We start from the raw sequence: 21412 nt of genomic DNA on the forward strand, positions 1-21412 counted from the left end.
TTGATGGCGTTTGACTTGAAATATCGACTGTTCTTGAACTTGAACTTCGGCAACTGTGGTCGAGATTTGAACATCGGCAACTTTTTGACCGGCATCGGTTACTTTGATTGGAATTTTGACATCGGCAACTTTTGGCCGGAATTTTGACATCAAAAAATTTTGGCCGAAATTTTGACATCGGCAAATTTTGGCTAAAGTTTTGACATTGGCTACTTTTGACTGGAATTTTGACATCGACTACTTTTGGCTGAAATGAGCCAATTATGAGCTTGAAATGGGCCACAAGGGCCAAAACATTTACCTCTTTGGGCTTTTCTTTTTGCCATTTTTTTTTCAACCCACCGATTTCTTTCTTCTTTTATTTTTTATTTTATATTATATTATATATATATATATATATATATATATATATATTTTATTATTTTGCCTAGCCCGCCTTTCACAATTAGAAGCTTCTTCCTCTATTTTTTATTTTTATTTTTTGTAGGCAAGCAATGAACCTCATAGATCGTTTTCTTCTATGATACATGTTAAAATTAGAGAGAAAACGATTAGAGGAGAAAAATAATGTAAGGAAAAAAAGAAAATTGCAATCAGAATCTAACAATTGGCGTGAGCCTGTTAGTTATAAGATAAATATAAAGCAGAATAAGATGAAATAAAAGAAATAGAGAAAGACACAAAGATTAAGGTTAAGGTGGTTTGGCATATAGCCTACATCCACACACTAAAACCTATAAGGCTACATTTTTCTTTTATGATCTGAGTACATATCTCTATTTATAGAGTTGTATACATGATATAAAATATTTCAAATACAAAGATATCCCTTAAATCAGGATTAACAAATATTATCTAAATGCTTTGATTTAGGGAATACAAAATCAACATTTATTATAAAGGATTTATATCCTTAACACTAAATGAGGGTAGCCGAACCACCTCCTTCATTTGAGCATATCTGGAGTGGCGAAGCACCCTACGCCCATTGAGGTTGATTCGGCAAAAATAAAAGAAATAAAAATTGAAGGGTGGCCAAACTACCCCCAATGGCCATAGGAGTGGTTTGGCTACCAATTTGACCGGCTTGATTCATGTTGATGTGACATATTAATAGATTATGTCAACTTTTGTTTTTGTTTTTCCGTACCTTTAGGGAGTAATTAATCCCTTTGTAAAACTAAAGGACGTATTTGTCAAAACTCTAAACCATAGAGACTAAAAATGCAATTATCCCTAGAAAATGAGGGGACAACAACACATCATTTTTTTTTTTTTTTTTTGTCTAATTGAAGAGGAAAGAGGTTAAAAGCAATGATCTTTCCCATTCTTGATCCTAATGGAAGAAAGAATTAGGGATCCTATAGGAATGCTATCAAACACTAGCGGCCCATTTTGCTAAAGCATGTGCACAATAATTGGCACATCTAGAAACTTTCAAAGCATTCTAGCTTTGAAAGGAAGAGAGCTCAAGTCTCAAATCAGAAACAATAGGAGCAAGCTGCCAAAAAAAATTTTTACATGTCGACATAAGGGGAGGAAATGGAGGATAAAAATTCAAACTAATGATCATCGCTTTAAGAGACGTGGTTTCTAGCAGATTGAACTATCCATTGAAGAATAATTAAGCCTGAATTATGGTTAAATAGATTACCAATTGAAAGATAGAATCTGTATTCCCACTCATTTACCTCACTCCCGTGCTTGGCAAAGACCCACCTCTTTTAGTTTGATTTTCTGTTTTTTGTTGTTCTTTTCTTCGTTTTGTTTCCGATGTATTTAAAAAAAAAAAAAGAAAAAAAAAAAGAGAAAGAAGATATTGAGACTTAATTAGTTATTTTGCATCTCATTAGGCGAGGAGAACAATTTTTAAATAAAAAGATCTTATTATTATTTAAATATAATCAGAAGTTTCACTTATTATTATTTTTTTTTGAAACATATCATACTCATTCATTGATAAAAGTTGCGAGCCTAAAGCTCTTACAAACAGAACAAAAAGCTCTGAAGTAAATCATAGCCGAAGCTAAAGATACAGTTATCAACAACAGACCAAATCAACCAAAACACAGCATCCGCTAACCTATGACTAAATATCAGGTTGAAAACTCAGATCTGCATCAAACAGACATCATTTAATGCATAGATAGCGCTTATTCCTCGACCTTGAGAGTAAAACCCCCAAGCCGATACTTATTCCTCGGCCTTGAGAGCAAAACCCCCAAGCCAATACTTATTCCTCGGTCTTGAGAGCAAAACCCACAAGCCGATACTCATCCTCTTCGACTCGAAAGCCAGGATAAATTTCACATCCACAACCCAAAGGTTTGGACCAGTAATATCGGGCAGCAACCGGGTGCAACAAAGCAGGAGGAGAAAACCTTATTACAAGCATAAATAAAACCATACAGGGAAATAAAGAGAACAATAAAACTAATGCATGAAAAGAAATTACAGCAAATAAAACCAAATACAGGGGAACTCAAAGGAAATACAAAACAGAAAAACAACAAAACAGGAAAATAAATGTGAAAAACACTCAAAGCGGGTCACGGCAGCCGGAGGAGGCCGATTGCGAGCTGGCCGGAAACCACCGCGGAAGGTGGCACAAAAAGCTTGGCGAGGGAGGGGCGCGTGAAAAGACCCGACAGCGAGCGGTGAGCAGCGAAGCGAGCGCGGAGGAGATCAGCGGCACACACAATCAAACAGGGAGGGGGAGAGTTTGAGTGAAAACCCCCAAAAGCAGTACCCACCAAAAGAGAATACAAGCACAACAGAACAGAAAACACCAAAGACAAAAACAAACCTAAAACAAAAATCGGGAAGCAAGGAAGGGAGGAGGGATGCAGGCAACGGGCATCCCTCCTCCCCTGAGGCGGCGGCACTCTAGAGGGGGGCTTAAGGTTTTACAAGGCTTAGGGTTTCTCCCCAATTCTATCATAAGTTTAATTTTTTAAAAATTTGTCACCATATGCCTTAAAATTTAATGAGCTAGTTAATGGTTATGATGGCCAAGCCTTATTTTAAGTCTAAATTTTTAATGGCCCCTACACCTGGTCCCTTTAGTTTCGCCCCTATGTCGAAGTCGTGTCTAGAACACACAATATTATATTTCCAGAGGAGTATCTGATCCCGTTGGACATGTGTTCTTTAACTATTAAAAAAAATTGTGCATCTCATATGCTAATGATACATGTCACTTTTAAAGTATAGTTTGTAAGAAATTTTTGTTTTCAAAGCTTTATTTTATTGTATTTAAATATAACCTAAGTCAACAACATATATACCATTAGTTTGTAAAATTTAATCTTGACCATAAAACGACCGAGTAAAATGGAGATTTAATTCCATCCGAATAATAACAACAAATGAGTAATGTAACATTATTGATCATAAACCGAAAAGTTTATGTCTTAGTTTTATTTTAAGATTTCTGTAGCGGTTCATAATATGTTCACTTATAAAAGAAAAATGGCAAAATCCATATCTTATTCAAATTATTATTTAATTGACAATATTTTTTTCAAATTTTTAATTGTGATAATGTCCTCCAAAACTACCAAATATTGACAATGCCTCAAACTGACAAAAATACCCTTAATGGGTGTGAAAATTTTTTAAAAGAAAAATTTGCTTTTTATTTTAATTTTAAATTTATTAGAGCATTTTTGTCTTATTAAAAAAAGTTAAGTCATTTTTATCTTTTTGTTGTCTTTGAGGTCGGAGAACATGTCTATGTTTTGGTAATTTAAAGAAAATGTTATTGCAATTGAAAGGTTAAAATGATATTGTTAATCGGATAAGAATCGGAGGGACGTGTTGAAAATATCTGGTTTCACCACAATCATCGAAAGAGAAGACAAATAACCTTGGATTCTTCAAAGATCCTTTTGGACTCAAATCGAGAGGGTTAAAAAAAAAAGTGTAAGTACACATACAATGGATCAATGAAAATGACAGTGATTTTCTTAAAAAACTTTATTACTCTCAAGGTTCTCCAGGGTGTTATTGTCAAGGATCTTCTGTATCTCGGGTGTCCCCAGTTGTACTTTGTCTCCCAACCTTTTCTTAATACTATCTTCTTTTATTTTAAACGTTTATTTTATCCAAAACTGTTTTTTTTTTTTTTTAGAAAGTAATTTTATGTCCTGAAATTCCTGTTAGAGAATATTAGGAGATTTAATTTCATAGTAATTAATTGTAATCTCCTAAAATAAGATTTTATTTATAACCAAATCTAATTGATTGATTTTATTGTAATTAGATTTGATGGTAATCAAATTACTTTGATTTGATTACCAAACTTATCTACCTCAATTCTCCTATAAATAGGAGTGTTATGTATTGTAAAAGAAATCAAGTAATAAGAGCATAATGTAGTTCTTTGGGCTTTATCTGTGAATGTAAGACATAGACCGATGTTCAAAAAAAAAAAAAAAAAAGTCATAGACCGAACCACAAAAAATATTTTGTGTCTATTTTATTTATTTTATTATTTCACATTTAATATTCATAGTTTTATGAATTTCTTCAATTCCATCAACACATTTTTTAAAGAAAAATATTCATCCTAATAATGTCTAGTGAATTCTAACGTTAAATGAGTACACCTATAAAATATTATTTTTATCAATTGGCTTACATGATTATAGCTTTTGCATTAAAAAACTTTATTTGTGTGGACGAAAGCATCAATGAAAACGACAGGATTTTCTTGCTAAAAACATGTCTGGGGCATCATCTTATGAAGTTGACATTCACATGAAACACACCAAATACGTACCATCTAGAGAACATTAATTAGGTTGAGAGTATTAAATACGGGCCCCGCGCACCTAGGATTCAGATTCATCGCACTAGATACCCTACATCGTTTGTGGACCGTTCATATAAAATGAATGGTCCAGATAAAGATAACAATGCAAAACGTGGTTTCTTTTTTTTTTTTTTTTTTTTTTTTTTTGGGCCCAAACCACCCAAGGCGGCTGCTGGCTACTCTACAAGTAGGGGTGGGCAAATTAATCACCTACTGATTACTAACCGCCTATTAACTATGATTAAACCGAAATTAATCGTCAATCAACTTATGTGACTTGAAAATCGGTATGAATTTTTTATACCAATATAGGTTTGATTTGGTTAATTGATATAAAAATTTTGTTGTCAGTGAACCGATCTGCACCGAAATCTGCATAATTGAACCGAACAGCCAAATTTGACACGAATTAAAACTTTGACGGATGAACTTTGTGGAGTGATATTTTGTTAAAAGTATTTGGTAAGTTTTTTTGTATCTTATATTCTTATTGTTTCCATCTTCTGTTCAATAAGTTATTTATCAAAAAAAATAAATAAATAAAAATTGGGCCCCAAAATAACTAATTTTTTGCCCAATTAAAAAAGCCTACGATTAACCAATTACCGAAATTAACCTAAAATTTCGAAATAATTTGTTATTGAAATGATATCAGTGAATTAATCAATTTAACCGACAATCTCGATTAACCGACCGAAAATTGCTTTACCAAATCGAACCGGTAACCACCCCTATTAACAAGTATTGAAAAAGCCATTTTCATTTTATTATTATTATTATTATTATTATTATTATTTTTGTATTGTGGTCTTTATCTGAACCGTTCATTTAAATTGAACAGCTCACAAAAATGTATTTCATCCAGTGCAATATCCCAAGTATTGAACCAGATCCAAATCACTGTGCCAAGGACAAAGGGCTTATTTAATATAAAATTGACAACACCTTTAGATTAAAGCAACTGCTTTTTTCATAAGTTAATCTCATTTTAGTGTGTATTTGACGAGATCTAATTGCTCAATCATCATGTGGCCCAAAAACAAGAAGACGAAGATACCAGTCAATTTGTAATAACGTATTTAAGGCCAAATCAAAAGAATTATAAGGGTAGATTTTCTAGTGTTTAGAAGGGTTGCAAGCCTAGAGAATCTTAAATCGAATGTGTCGACATCATAAGAATTAAAAAAATTTAAAAGAATCAAATATTTTAATTAAAAATAATGATTATGATTTTAAAAAGTTATTTGAGAAAATCTAGAGAATCTTAAATCGAATGTGTCGACAACATAAGAACTATTGAATTGGAAAAGAAATGGTCTAAATTCAGTGAATTCTATAATATAAAATTTTCCCCCCTGAGCCAAGGATCTAAATCTCATAAAGGTTGACAACTTGACATGCAATAACCAAGAGGTTGTCCTGTGAAAAAGAGTTTAACTTCAATGCAGTTATTGCATAAAAGTGCTTTTTTGTGACAACCAATAAAAGGACACATCACATAAAGCAAAGAAATTGCACAAAAAAAACCTACAGCCTAATGTACTTGATTTTCAATTCAAAGAAGAAAATTTGAAATCAAAGAGAGAAGGAAGAAGACCGTGGGTCTGCGGCCGGCCTGGGTCTGGCCAGCCACTGAGACCCACGGCTGGGTCTTGCTGGCCGTGGGTCTGGTGAAATGCTGGCTGCCACCGTGCAAATGTAACTTTTCTCTCTTTTTTCTTTGGGTTTTTCTGATGGACTTGGTTTTTTTTTATTTTTTTTTTATTTTATGGGTCTTACGGTGTGGGTCTTGCTCCAGTGAGACCCACGACATGGCTTCGGCGCCATGAATGACAGCATGGCTCCGACGCTGTGATCTCCGGTTTTAAGGTGATAAAATCTCAAAAAGGCTTAACCTTCCCCTCTAGGTTTTAGTTTTGAATCCAAAATTGTGTTTTGAAGCATTAGAAACAACTTTTGTGGCATTAGAATCAATTTTTGAGGCATTAGAAACGATTTTTGAGACATTATAATCAATTTTTGAGGCTGAGTTTGGCAGAAAAGTAACCGAGCGCCTAACCCAGCAGCTGGGTCTGCCGTGAACCAGCCGTGGGTCATGCTAGACTCACAACTGGGTCTGCAGTCGTCGGTGGTGGGTTCGTTGTTGTTGGGGCAGGTGGTTTAGTTGTTTGTTTGTTATTATCTGGTATTTTGATCTTATTTTGTTAAAATAAAATGGGTAATATGTCACCACATGAGTAGATGCTACAAAACACCTATTTTGTGCACTAGGCTCTCTGTGAAAAATCCTTAACCCTCCCATTTTTCCTTTTAAGGGTAATTTAATCTATTTGTTTTATACATCATTAATAAAATTTTCAACTAAATTAGTTTAATTAGGATTCAGCTTGGACCAGTGGGTTTAAAACACATGTCCTTTATATCATGTTATAAGACATTGAAAGAGGTAATTTTGCACTTGAATAATGCAAATATGAGTAAGGTAAACAACCTAATCATATAATCTTCAAATACATATGAGTATAGTTATTTCGCAAATTGAAAAAAAAAAAAAAAACGAATTTAAACTAAATTGTAAAAAAAATGTATGTTTTTATAAAATTTAGATTTGAAAATGTAGAAAAATGTGTTTTCAAGAGTAAGGGGGTAATTTTTAGAAACACATAATTTTAAATGTTAAACTGTAATTTTATCATATACTTAACTGGGCTTTTAAAAATCGCATTTTAAAATAACACGTTTTAAACTTACAAAGCGGCCTGATTTCCACCAGCTAGGCCGACAAAGTTAGATTAGAAAAGACTACAATAGTAATAAATAAAAGAAAGCATAAAATAACATTAAAATAGTTGATCGTGGCCACTTGATAGGATCCTTCTAGTAGTACTTCTTAGATAAACACAAATGGTGCAAGTATGGTGTTTTAAAATAAGAGTAGTCTGTGAGAGCATAAAATTTCGAGGAGATTAAGATGCCATAACCAATAACAAACAAGTACAAGGAGTCATTAGAACCGAATCAGAACGCAATCCAGATTAATCTATAATTAATTAATTTAAGGTTTTATCCTAGTTGGCCTCTAAAAGCTTGGCAGGTTCAAAGACACTTCAGACAAGCTTTCATAATCATTTTTTCTGCATTTGTTTTATTCATCCCACGTCAGGCTGGTCGCTCAGAGTCAGTGGATGATTCGCATCTCAAACACACAAAACCAGCTATACAAACAATATATATAATAATTCATATATATATATATATATACAGAGAGAGAGAGAGAGAGTAATCCAATGCATGTATCCAAAGAAATGGTATGATACTCAAAAGCTAAAAAGAGAGAAAAGGAAAGAAACCTTAAAAACCAACCAAATCTTTGGCGGCATCTCCAAGTATTTTTTCTTGTTTAAGAAACCCAACTGGAAGGTTGTAGACTACTTCTTCTGTTGTCTTCTTTAGGAGATGAAAAGCAGGAAGCAACAGAGTTCACATTTAAAAAGCATCCTTTCCTCGGTTCCTACAAAGAATAAACAAGCTTGAGGGGTTTTTTGTCCTCGAATGAATCTCGATGGAGTGCATGCTAAGAAATTCTTATTTAAAACATCTCAGGCTCTCTACAACAAAGCTTTACAAAAACTATTCTTCCTGTGCATGCAAGTACAAAAATGCCCACCACCCAATGCAATCCAACCCTTTGAGCTGGTTGACAATCAAATGCATCGACTCTGATTGTAATAATGTCGATCAATATCCTTTCCTCTCTCTCTCTCTCTCTCTCTCTCTCTCTCTATATATATATATATATATATATTGATTGGGGATAGCTTGAGTAATCAACATACTTATGCTAGATGGCTTCCTAATGACATGTGCACCATTGCAAGCATGATTTCTTTATAATATCCACAAAGGGTAATGACTCTCTCCCTCCTGCCAATCAAGAAGGCCAATGCCAGCAACTTAACTATCATCACATTTGTTCTCTTGCTCCGTTCATAAAAGAGTAATGCTATTGGTTTTTTCTTTTTCTTTTTCTTTTTCTCACACACCTTTAGTTTTCCAAGGGATGTGACCTAACACAATAAGAATTATGTTATGAGAGACAAGGGTATAAAAGAAACCAAAATGGGTGAGAAAGTAAAACCACCATAGTTTTAAAAGGTTTAAAATAAGTGATTTGTTTGGAACTCGAAATTCTCTCCATTCATTACTCCTCCTTCCCTTCCAAATTTAAACCTTTAATTTATCTCCTACCAAACTTGGTGCCACGTTCTGGTCGGGGGAAACCATTCACCGAAAGTCTGTCTTCATCTGGAGATCATTATCCACTAGCCCAAAATTTGTTTTTAACTTTTAATTTTTTGTTTTGCCTTTGTTTTCTGCTCAACTTGCTATAACTCCTAGTTTATAACAATCAACTGGCCTATGTGCTGTCAATTGCTTTTCCCATAGGATTTTCAAAAGTTGCCACTACCTAGCTCTCTATTTTCCTTCTTTGAACTTAACGAGGACTGGCCGATCCTTATCTCACCTTTCTATGCATTTGTTTCTTTTAGTATTAGCATCAAAGCTAAGCATGGATACTCCACTAAATAAAGCAATAATAAAAGTTTGTACAATATCTGCACTTCTATAATCACAACTTGCTTCCTTCTGATCAATCACCTCCTTGGCCTCAGCTTATTCCACACGCTGCTGAATGGTGATGCCCAAGTGAGCGGGTTGATTGGAAAGGCCTTCAATATATATATATATTGAGTAGATCTGGCCCAACAAGCTTTGAGCTCACCCATTTCTATTGCCATTTACTGCACCACGAGCTGAATCAAAATTGGCTGCAATCCCCTGGGTAGATTGCAACTAAGTGGTGATTTAGTGAACACCGGCATGCATAAACAGTGTGCACGCCGGTGTTCATATATTATTATTATTATTATTTTTACTATTTAAATATTATTTTAATAATATTTTATAATATATGAGCACTGGCGTGCACACTGTTCATGAACGCCGGTGTTCACTAAATCACTACTCGATTGCAACCTATCCGGACGCATACGCAAAAAGCTCATAATGGGGCATTTTACAATTGTCTGCCTAATTACACAGTGCAAATGATTGCAAGGACACATTTTTTTAGCCGTGCCATGTGACGGGACACATTTTTGTTACCGTTTATTGCAGTGGCAACTTTGCAAACCTAAGATTCATGTTTATTCACCTTAGAAAGAAAAACAAACTTTCCAAATGACACCCATTCTAATGCCGTTTAAGCAACATTGTCTAAATAAATCCAATTTTCTCTTCTCAAGAAATGCTACATATACTCCCACTCTCAAATGCACTCTTGAAGTACCATTAAAAATTATCATTAAATTTTAGATTGAATTACTATTAAATTTTGAATCCAACTATGATTTTTAATGCCATGTGTGAGAGTGTGAAGTTGGAAATGTAGAAGTGAGAATGCGTGTAACATTTACCTTCTAAGATTACTCAAGAAACGACACCAAACTTTTGCTCAGGCTTAAACTGACATGGGTGGCAGGTGTGGGCTTCTCCCAACTTTCGGCCCATATCAACAGGATCGCCAGCATAGCTAGGTAGATTGTGTTAGATATATTCAGACAATGATTCTTATTATTTTGAAACCTGCAGATATCTCGCATCATGTAAATAAAAAAAAGAAAGGCAACGTGCACCTCGCCTTAACCTACCCATTGGTATTGTGATTGTGATATCTCCAGTGTATTCGATTGTATTATAATGCCGCCTGTCATGAGTAGGTACATCAAATTCAACATTTTCCCACATCTTAAGCTTATCCTATTCTCCTCAGTCTAACATATCTCACATCAAGATAGGGTGGAGGCTACCGAAGAATAGAAAAGTTTGAGGTGTGATGTGATTGGTGATGGATAATGCCAAAGTCAAGGTTCAAAACGTTTGCTGGGCAGTCATTACTCATTAGTGTGGCATAATGTATACAATTATTGACAAAATAGCAACATGCAACTTCTAGATAATGATTCTTCTCATTATTCTTTTTATAATAATTTATACCTAGAAGGGTTATATTATATTTGCAATAGTATTATTTTTGAGTTGATCTGTCTAACCATTTGTATAATCCCTGTAATAACCTTCCTTCCCTTCAATGAGTCATCAAGGATGATAAATGAGTTGGGCATAAGATGAAGGTATATTGTACAACAGTATTATACAGATAAAACCTTTTGCCAATAACCATGAATATAGTGTGATGCAATTTTCTTGCTAATCATCTAATATAGTTAAAAGTATACTTTAATGATAAGCAAATTATAGAGATTCACAATACTTTTGTATGCATAATATCATCTGAAAAAAATCCATCCCACGAGCAATTTACTTGAAAAAAAAGGGTACCATGAACCTAAAATAGCCAAGGAGAATTGCTCTTTTTCTCTATAGTATTAACCTAGAAAGAGTTTAAAATTTTACCAGGGGAGCTTTCAGCCTGATTGATCACTGCAAGCTTTCCCCGACGAAATTGATGATGTCGTTGTGGCCTGCATTTTTTTTTCATTGTTCAGAGACTTGATCTATTAATTAAACCCGCAAAAATAAAACTGATAAATATCAAATTTTCATACAACAGCATCTTAAATAAAGGACACTCGTTTCTGACAAGAGTAAACTGATTTTTTTTTAAAAAACTTTATCAATTGTCAAACCTTGATTTTTTTTTAACTTTATCAATTGTTAAAAGGTTTTTCTAGCGGAGATCACAGCCAATAACAAAAATCACTAAATGCTGGATACTTTAAAGTTTAAAGTGATCCACATTTTGAAAGTTGCACTCATAGTCTTGGGTGTCCAATTAAAATTATTCTGCAGGTTCACCCAACAACAAAGTCTCAGTGACAAACCTTGACAGTGAATTGTGTTTATATCTGGCCCTGTCAGTTCAAATCCACCATCACTTAGCAATGACATCCCTGATGAAGTTATGTTAAAAGGGAAAGCCAGAGGTGGTGATATTGGAGATTTTGCCACCTTGATAAATCTCTGACCTGCAAGAGAAAATAAAATTAAGAATTTCAAGCATGAAAAAAGAGAGGTAAAATCCATAGTGTTCACATGCTATCATACTCTATAAAAGTTAATTTAGATAGCCTAGTAGTCAACAAATTGACTTCTCTTGGAGGACATTTCGCAATTTGCAGTCTTGAAATTCTATTTGATTTCTAATTCCAGCTATGAGCAGAATCATACAAATTTAAAAGATATAAACATTGATCTTTTCTAGTATTTTCTGACAAATCATTAAACTTATTACAAAAGGAGAAGAGAAAAGGAGGCAACACACCTTATATGCACGAAATAAGTACAAACTTAAAGCCAAATCTCTAAGGCTCCATTTGTTTCGACGTAGAAATTTTTCCCAAATTTGTTTTTCCCATATTTTCCAGTGTTTTTGGTGCAGATGAAAAACATTTGTCAATGAGAGGTATTTAAAGTGTAAAATGACTTACGGTTCTCAAGAGGTGTAAGTTATTTTACGCCTCTCATATTAATACTACTGTACTTGTACTTTTTCATAAAAAAATATTCCCTAGAGCTTGTTATTTGTTAGAGACATCCATACTTGAAATCATTCATCCCTTCATATATGCATACGTACATATGTATGTATATTGTAACAACCGGCAATAAAATAGAAAATTTTGGAGCTTAAAGAAAATGAATAAAATACACGTCATGAGCAACGGTAGGTCAGATACTACAAATGCCATAGGCGTTAGATCATAATGGTGAGAAAACAGGATGGAAACATGGAAGAAATTCATAACTAGAAGGTTTTATTCGAACGAATTAGGTGTGGTTTGAACGAAAAAGCATCTTCCACATGTCAGTAAGGACACATGAAAAAAAAAAAAAAAACACTCCTGCTCGAAAGAAACCATCACGTTTTCCATGTATCAGTTGAGGGACTCGCTAGAAAAAACAAATAAACACACTCTCGTTTAATAGAAATGGAATCTGGTTCAAAGTTCAAAAGACATAGCGCCTTCACTTGTCAAAGGGAAACGCGCGAGAAAAGCAAACAAACACATTCGTTTGAAAGAAATGGAGTCTCGTTCGAACGACAACGCATCTCCATGTGGGGCATTAGGCAAGGCAGGACGCTAACTTGATGTGCATTTAATGCAATTTCGCTTGAACGAACCCTACTCTCGTTTGAACAAGATGTACGGTAATCGAAGAAATTTGTCTATTTAAGACAGCGCAACTGAAAATTTTTGCTTCTCTTCATTCAGAAAACCGAGAGGCTTGCAAGGGAGTGTTTTCTCTTGAGTTTTAGAGTGATCCGAAGTGAGAAAGTGAGGGGTTTGCGCAAGGAGGGTGAGGGGAAGGAGAAATCGTGAAGAAAAGCTCCGAGTGTGAGTTTTCACATATTTATCTCCATGCACTCTAATTGGTGTTGTGATTTAGTTAATTGTTGTTACTTTCATTGTCATTTTGTGAGGTTGTAAGAAGTTGTCAATGTTCAGGTTGCGATTTCAAAAGGTGTAAAATGGAAGCAATGGAGTTTTGATTAGTGTTTGAAGTTATGTTGGAAGTTTAGAGGAAAAGGGTTGAATTTAAAGTTTTGAACAAAAGAAGAATTTTTAATTTTGAAAGTCGGTATTTTAAGCCATGCATTCAGTTTATTAGGGTTATATGGGGAGAAAAAAGAGATTGGTGATGAGAAAAGTTTCAGTTGAGGTTCATGTAGAACAAATTCGGACAAATGATCTCGTTCGAACGAGATTTGGCCAGTATGTGAAGGATTTTATTTGAACGATAGTTCGAACGAAATACTCCAAAACAGACTGAGTTAGGGTTTCCTAAGGAAAAAAGGGACCGTTAGGGGTTGGGGAACTTTTTAGGGTTCTAAGAAAGGATAGAAATCTAATGTAAAGTAATAACGTAATGCATACGAAAGTGAGGATGAATCAGAAACGCATTAGCAAGGGATTAAGCAAAAGTAGTAAGTAAACTATCTTACCAACGGTATCAAAGCACGATTTATATGAAATGATTTGATTTGATTAAATGCATTATTGTAATTTTTTTTTACCAATATATGAAAGTAGATAATAAAGCATGCATGGATTTAATAGTGGAATGAGCCCTACTTGTTATGTAGTTTCATGATGGTAAAAGTATGTTGAAATTGTTTGGCAAAGGTTTTAAGGAAAAGAATTTAAAGGGAATAATGGAAATAAAGAACGACATGGGAATGCAAATAAGTATGTGTATATGGTTATGATAAAATGTTTAGCACGTTTTGATTTAAATATAATATTCAATAGTGATACGGTTATCTATTAACTTCAATATTCGCTATGTATTGTATTATGTTTTATAGTCGTATGCACAGTCTGATGCTTTAAGCTAAAGCAAAAACTCCAGGTTTTACTGGAAAATGAAAGTATTGGTGTTTACCTTAAAGGAATTTCCTCAAGTTACTTTTGTATTTTGAAAGTCAAAAAATATGTTTAAAGGAAAAGTCTTCACCAAACTTTTGCAAAATGACATTTGATGTTTAAAGGTTTTCGGTAGAATGAGAGAGAGGATTTAATGAAACAAAGGCTCACATCACACACATTTGATTGGATATGTTTACTTACTAAGTTGTGGACTCTCGGTTCTACTTGTAATATGTTTATTTTACAGCTATAGCCGCATAAGAGGCAGATGGGTACGTAAAGTATGACCCATAGTACGGTGGGGTCTACTTTTGGGTTCCAAGAAGGGAAGCTAGATTTTGTGGTCAATGGTTAGGCGGGCTTACACGCCCCTTTTGGTAATGTACAGTTTTTGTAAAATTCCTAACACTTGAGGACATGAACAGTATTGTATATATGTTATGTTATGAAAGTTATGCACGTCTGTTGCTCTGGTCATGTTTATAATTAGGTGAGTTTGTGGTTTCACAAGAGAAAATTTTATGGCATGTTTCCGTTGCAATAATGTAAGACAATAGTAGTAGCGCCAAGTGGATAATCGCGATAACTATCGCCTTTGTCTCGTCAAGGGCATTATATATATATTTCTTCAAAAAACATGTTACATCGAAACAAAAGTAACCCATGTTTTGTTTGCAACTAAAGTTGAAGAGAACCAAATCCACTCTTATATTAAACATGCTATCTTCAGCAGATAAGGAAGCAATACATTCCAATCAAACAAACTGAATGGCAGGTCAGGCTCATTGGACTGTCTGTTTTTTTACATTTTATTCTAATAGCATGCACATTAAAGGTAGATTCCAACTTAATGGCGGGTCCAGCTCATAGGATTTTTCAAAAATAGCACGTGTAGTACCAACCTGATTTAGATTCAAGCACAAGTCGAATTGTCACAGCATGAGCCCAGTGAACGCCCAAAGCAGCAACAAGATGAGAATCATATCTCGTGCGATCCTCTTTGGTATCATCCCACCTTTGCACTGCACAAAAAAATCTATATTTGTAATACACTGGAGGAACTTTTGAAATTTGATTATGCCATCCAACCTTGAAAAGAATACTGGCATGCGTCATCACGGCTTTGAGATCTCACTTGATTTGTCACCACAATAGGAATTCGTGAAAATTCAGCAAGTGACCTAGATATTAAACAAAATGAAGCTTCATTCAAGCAGAAAAGACAATCACCTATAGCAAAGAAGTTCCGTAACATAGGAATTAAGACAATTTGATTCTTACTTAATGAAAGAAACATGCCAACCCAATGCATGTTGCCTGGGCGCCCCCTGCTCATATTCCCTGAACAATGTAGAGTGACCACTGATTATATACTAATCACAGCCAACCCGATAATGCATGATGCATGACCATTGTATATTTTGCAAATATATCTATAGAAACAATGGAAGAGATTTGAAAAAATAGGACAGAGGGCAAAAGGAAGAATGAAGCCAACCCAAGTGGAAGGGATCAAGGCTTTGTTGACTTGAGCAAAGTTTACCTATGAGCTAATAAACACTAGATAAATCTCAAGAAAAAGGAAGAGTGGAGCACATGCATGAACACCTTCATTTCTGTGCAACGGGGCATATGCTGGGAGTTTTGACAATGGCATTCACAAACCCCAAGGAAATTAAAATTGGATACCCCTGATACGTTGCAGGGGAACACATTACAACTAGCATATGACCTTTTCAGAACAAAATCATGGATATATTAGTGATGTGAGAAAAGAAGTTCTTCTGTCAAAAATTAACATGGAGACAGTTCTTTCAATTATCTAAAGACATAAACATGTTTGCACATTTCATCATGAAATGGCCTCAATGTATAGCCTTTTTTGGTTTGTGGGTGTATCAGTTTAAAACGCCAGAACCTTCAAAGAAGAAAAATAGGACACAATTTCATTAGAACATGAGAATATGACTCTCTCACTTATAGCTTCCACATATGCAATCAACTGAGAAAATTTTGCTAATCTATTTTTATATTAAAGGAATACACAAGCTACCGCTTGCTAAAGTGTTAGCATGAACAATACTAGTTCCATAACTAGCCTTCTTTGAGAACACAAGTTACTCATAAATCTACGGAAAGGGGGGGGATGGGGGGGTGGTGTTTGGTCAGGCATAACATTGCTTAGAGCACTCACAATGGCTTAGCCATTTCTTACTTTTATCTAAAATAGATACGCAAAATACTAAAAAACCTTCTACATTGGATTGTGCATCTCAAATGCAAAATACATTTTTTTTGCATTTGTGAACAATTCACCACCACATGTAGCGGGCACCGTTCACACATCCATCTCATTAATATACTATTTCTCTCTCCAAATCTCTCTTTTCCCAAAATTTTCTCCTACTATTTCTCTTCCACATCTCTCTTTTTCCAAAATTTTCTCCTACTATTTCTCTCTCCACATCTCTTTTTTCCCAAAAGTTGAAAAATAGGATCTTTAAGAAAAATACAATCCTTATTAAAAAAAAATAATAAAAAATAAAAACTAAATTTAAATGATATAGATAAAAAAAAAAATTAAAATTAAAAAATTAAAAAATAAAATAAAAAGATAATTGGATGTATGGTGTCTTTTAAAACTCATTAGCTAAACTAGAGAAAGTGGGTTTTGATTAGCCATTTTGCAAAAAAATATACATAAACCAATGTGAATGCTCTTAGAAGTGGACAAGCAAAAATTGCAGGATACAGGCAAAATAATTCTTATCCTAAAACAGAGAAAGAAATGCTGATTAGAATAGTAATGCTGAAGAGCAACACATAGTAAAACCAGGTGGTTGATTACTAAAGAATTCTTACCCTGAAACAAGAGCAGCCATGCTATCAATGACTAGCAACTTCACTTGATGTTGGAGGAGTGAAACCTTGATTTGTTGCAGACTGGTAACAATATGAATAACATATGATCCATCAATCAATTTCAGCGGTCTTTTAATTAGTTAATAAGAAAATGCAAGTTGCTAGGATAAATGACTATACGGTAACCAGGGAATGTAGGACAACAAACGTATATAGAAAGTAAAAAATGCAATATTTGATAAACAGTAACACACCTTCCATTTTGTATCATCTAATTGCTAGATAGTACATTCAGACCATTTAAGTTAGATATTGGGGAAAAAAAGGATTGCAATAATGCGCAAAACTGAAGAAGAGTAAGAACTTAACCCTCAACTGGTAGGATACCAGATCTCAGAGACCCCCAGTGAACCTGAGACATTTCTAGCAAGTCCATCAGTTCCTCAAAAGCAAATATAGACTTATAGCACTGCCCAGATGCAGTTTTGTTCCACAAAAACTCCACTGATAGCAGTCCCTCAGGAAGTTCAGTTACAACTCTCAACATATGCATGTTTTCTGTAGATTGTAGAGAATTTTAAAGGGGTTTTTTTTTTTTGGCATTGTTTCTGGGGCTTTGGTGCAGTATGTATCAAGTCAGGACTTAATGATGTAAAATATCACAATGTATAGTTGCAGAATGTATTAGGTTAATTGGAAGACATGCAGTAGAGCAGCAATACTACTACTGGCTTCTTGGGCCATTTCAATTAGGCTTCAGTTGTATTTAAGAGAAAAACGATACTCAGGTCACCCAAGCATAATCCTAACTAGTTTGAGACAGTTGCAGAAATACTGCTTAATTTTTCCATTCTTAAACCCAACGTTCATTTCAAAGCACTGGCAGCAACATTCATCTTCTTTCTTTTTTTTCCTCCCCCACCTTATCCACATGAAATCAAATCATATCAACATTCCAAACTGGAGAGATCCTGGTATTCATCATGCATGACTTGCAATCCATATGAATTCTCATCTTATCACCAATCAATCCTCCCTGAAGTTTCAGTCATAATCTGTCTTTTCTAAGGCCTTAGAAAAATAAAGTCTTACCTCTCTGTGAACTCAGAAAGTGATGTTGGATGCAAAACAAGGATTCTACCACCCATCTGAATATAGAGAGAAATATAATCTCCAGTTAACCAAAGTGATGCTAGGAAGTGAAAATTAAGAAGGGGAAAGAATTTAGTGAAAATCAAGCATGCCTCCTGCGCCATCCCTTTCTTGAGAAATATTTCCGGGAAACTTTTCATTCCAATTTCTATCATCCTGAAAGAAGCAAATTTCGTGACTTGAAATTATTGATCTTCTTATTGAAAATTTGTAAGGAAGACACATACACCTCAAAGGAGTGATGTCTTAAAGATGTGGTTAAGTACCTTCTTGAGCTAAATTTTGATTCTACATCAATATATATTACACGACCATCTAAGCCTCCATAACTTGCAGGTAGAGAAGCCAATAAAGAGAGCTTTAAGCAAAACTGCAATTTAATCAAGAAAACTACAGCTGAAAACTCAACCAACCAAGCTAGATAGTTCCCACAAAAGATTATAGAGTTAACTATGTCATGCACAGACTGCAAGCTCAAATTGTATCCCTCAAATGAAACATCCCACTTATCAAATGAGTAAAATAAGAGATGGCTTTTCCCCAAGATGCATTTTTTCACAAAATAGCCAAAAAAAACTCTCAATTGCCTAAGCAAAACTGATCATTTATTTTCATCGTAAGCAGGTGCTAAAAGAAGGAAAGGAAATTGAATGCTAGTAAAGGCTCTGCAATTTATTATATTCATCATTATTATTATTGTTATTATTATTGAATGATCAGTTGCCGAAGCTTGTTCCCAACATGATGTGTGCATGGAAATGTGTAACATGGGACCCAAAATAATTGCTTTGATATGTTTTACCTTAAGCTTGAAGGGATGAACCACTAGCATCCATAGCTCAACTAAAATCAAGCTAGCCTTAAATCACAACTACTGAGGGGGAATGCAGGTTCTCTTCCATCAATTAACTGTAGGACAGGATCCTCAGTGAAATTAAAGGTCATTATATACTACATCATCACCAGGATCCAAATTATTTTCAGACTTTTTCCTTTCCTCACAGCAATTCAAGAGGAACCAATAATCTTTACTGTCTTTGAAAGATGTTTTTAACAAAGGATATAAAATTTAAAATGATCATTGTCATGTAGATATGTTAAAAAGGATGTTCTTTTATGCTAATTAAGTAGACATGTCATAGTGGAAGAAGATATTGGATACTCTTATAAGTCAAAGATGCCTCTATGTATTAAGATCTGAGCATCCCATGAACGTGTGGCTTTCTCCCAATAGTCATCTGATAGAGATTTCCCTTGCTACGATATATGATGTAAAACTCAAATTCCAACTACAAAGTATGTATGGATTCAAAAAGATGCATACATCATGATAAGATCCCCAGGTACACCCACACCCAAATTGAGAGTAAATACGGTACTTATGAAAGAGTATTACTTGTGTTTTGCCAATTCCTGCTGGACCAACCAACTCTGTCAAAACACCAAATGGTATTCCACCGCATAAGGCTTCGTCTAATCCTTTCAGACGCGTGGGAAGATGGCCGGCCAAGTGCTCATTTTGAACCCGCTGCTCCATCAGCGATAATGCCTAGAAACAACTAAATCCAGCACCTCTGAGAAACTCAATTTTTCTTTTTTCTTTTTTAAAGACAATAAAAGAAATATAGTGCACAGTTGAGCCAACTGACCTGCCACTATAAATAAATCGGAAATCCAAGGTTTTATGCTTACTGTTTGATATGGTGGACACACGATTTCACTGATGTGCGCTACTGCAGATGTTACTTCTGCCAACCCCACATCCAAAAACTCCATCAACTCAAATTCAGTTAAAGACAACGCTTCCTGAAGCAAACAGCGTAAATGTAATTCATCCACATACCTTATTAGAAACATTGTCATCAAATTCATTGCAAAGTCAAAACTATAGCTGAATTCAGCTTCCAATAATGCCAATTTGTTTTGATTCTTTTGTTTTTCCTACCAATTTGGCTGAAAAAATTAGACCTGTAATAACCTTTACTATAAATTCATCAATCAGGACCATGAACACGTTGAACTTTACACCAGAAATTAAAAATAAAAAAATAGATGAATTAAAAAAAAAATAGTAATATAAATTCTTTCTTTAACAATACAATTCGAAACTGTGTCAGTTAATAAGCTAAGAGGAAATGAGGAGGTTTGAGATTTGGTAGTTTACCTTGGCGGTGATGATGTTACGAGCGGCGAATATGTTGGCGATCCACTTGGGCAGCCCCATCTCGCTGATTACCATGTTCGCCATTTCTCTCACTCTCACTCTCCTTCTTGTGCTTTCCCGCCAAATATGAAAACCTAACCCTTTTTTTTTTTTCAATGAAAATTTGAGAAGCGATAAAGAAAATCTGTTTGTGGGAGAGAAAACATGACGGACCCGCGCTTTGCTCTCTTTAAGCCCAAATTTTACGGGGCTGATGGGCCTGCTATGATATCCTTGCCTTGGCCCACAATATATTTTAAATCAAAATTTCGTTAAGATTATTTTGTTTTTGAAAAGAGAAATGTTTGGTGTCAATAATGTTTTCATATTTTTTTTATATTCTTTTACAAACTCAATAGATCAACCATTAAATTTGTGGAGTCTACCATTAACTTGTGTGGAGTCCATATTATTGAAACACATCATTATCCACAGCTCACAAGTCATTCAAAGTCTTAGCACAACTGAAAGTTCTATCCTTCTCAGTTTGAATTCAAATAGTACAAATTAGATAACTTGAATTCAAACAGTACATATTAGTTAATTGTAAATTTAACTTTCAAATATTGTAATTTTGTTATTCTTCATCTATATATGAAACACAACCCAACATGAATACTTAGGCTATTTAAACAAATATTACGTAACATAATATGGAATCATAGCTCTCATTGACATACGTCTGATCTCATGGCTTTTTCTACTTCCGCTTATTCTTCCACCACCTTCGATGGTAACTCTGCAGCCCCTACTACCTTGCATTCTCTCCATTACTACATTCAAGTCAAGCTTTCTCGGGATAATTATCCTATATGGCGCACTCAAATTGTCACATACCTTGAGGGAAATGAGTTATATGAATTTGTCGCTGGGGAATCTATATGTCCTCCCAAATTCATTAACTCCGTCGCCACTGAATCTACTTCA

General features: G+C 34.6%; 1 protein-coding gene across 3 annotated transcripts; it reads right to left on the reverse strand.

Annotated features, from left to right (window-relative positions):
• Nucleotides 1–8087: 8087 nt before the first annotated feature.
• Nucleotides 8088–20577, reverse strand: RAD51B (DNA repair (Rad51) family protein). 3 transcript variants are annotated; one of them, XR_009438359.2, is made up of 15 exons: nucleotides 20447–20577; nucleotides 19975–20088; nucleotides 19679–19831; nucleotides 18549–18652; nucleotides 18375–18438; nucleotides 18223–18278; nucleotides 17131–17211; nucleotides 15550–15609; nucleotides 15358–15449; nucleotides 15171–15290; nucleotides 11722–11865; nucleotides 11294–11361; nucleotides 10528–10583; nucleotides 10294–10409; nucleotides 8088–8327 (listed from the first exon to the last, which is right to left on the reverse strand). XR_009438359.2 is itself a non-coding variant. In XM_059574681.2 (13 exons), exons 1-12 carry the CDS (start codon nucleotides 20528–20530, stop codon nucleotides 11318–11320), a joined length of 1116 nt encoding a protein of 371 aa, XP_059430664.1. In that variant the 5' UTR covers nucleotides 20531–20577; the 3' UTR covers nucleotides 8088–8327; nucleotides 11294–11317. The 3 variants fall into 3 exon arrangements, 2 of the variants coding, with proteins under 2 accessions (XP_059430664.1, XP_059430665.1); XM_059574681.2 differs by lacking the exons at nucleotides 10294–10409; nucleotides 10528–10583; XM_059574682.2 differs by lacking the exons at nucleotides 10294–10409; nucleotides 10528–10583; nucleotides 20447–20577 and having other exon boundaries at nucleotides 19679–19841; nucleotides 19975–20064.
• Nucleotides 20578–21412: the final 835 nt, after the last annotated feature.

This window comes from Corylus avellana, chromosome 8 (assembly GCF_965113065.1).
Source record: "Corylus avellana chromosome 8, dhCorAvel1.hap1.2, whole genome shotgun sequence".
In the NCBI taxonomy this organism is placed as follows: Eukaryota; Viridiplantae; Streptophyta; class Magnoliopsida; order Fagales; family Betulaceae; genus Corylus; species Corylus avellana.

Coding starts and splice junctions, on each gene's coding strand:
- RAD51B (XM_059574681.2), bottom strand. CDS start 20,530: ATGGCGAACATGGTAATCAGCGAGATGGGGCTGCCCAAGTGGATCGCC. Junction 11,866..15,170: donor TGTGCTTGAATCTAAATCAG/GTTGGTACTACA, acceptor TTTCTCTTGCAG/GTCAGAGATTTATCAAGGTG. Junction 11,362..11,721: donor AAACACAATTCACTGTCAAG/GTTTGTCACTGA, acceptor AAAAAAATGCAG/GCCACAACGACATCATCAAT.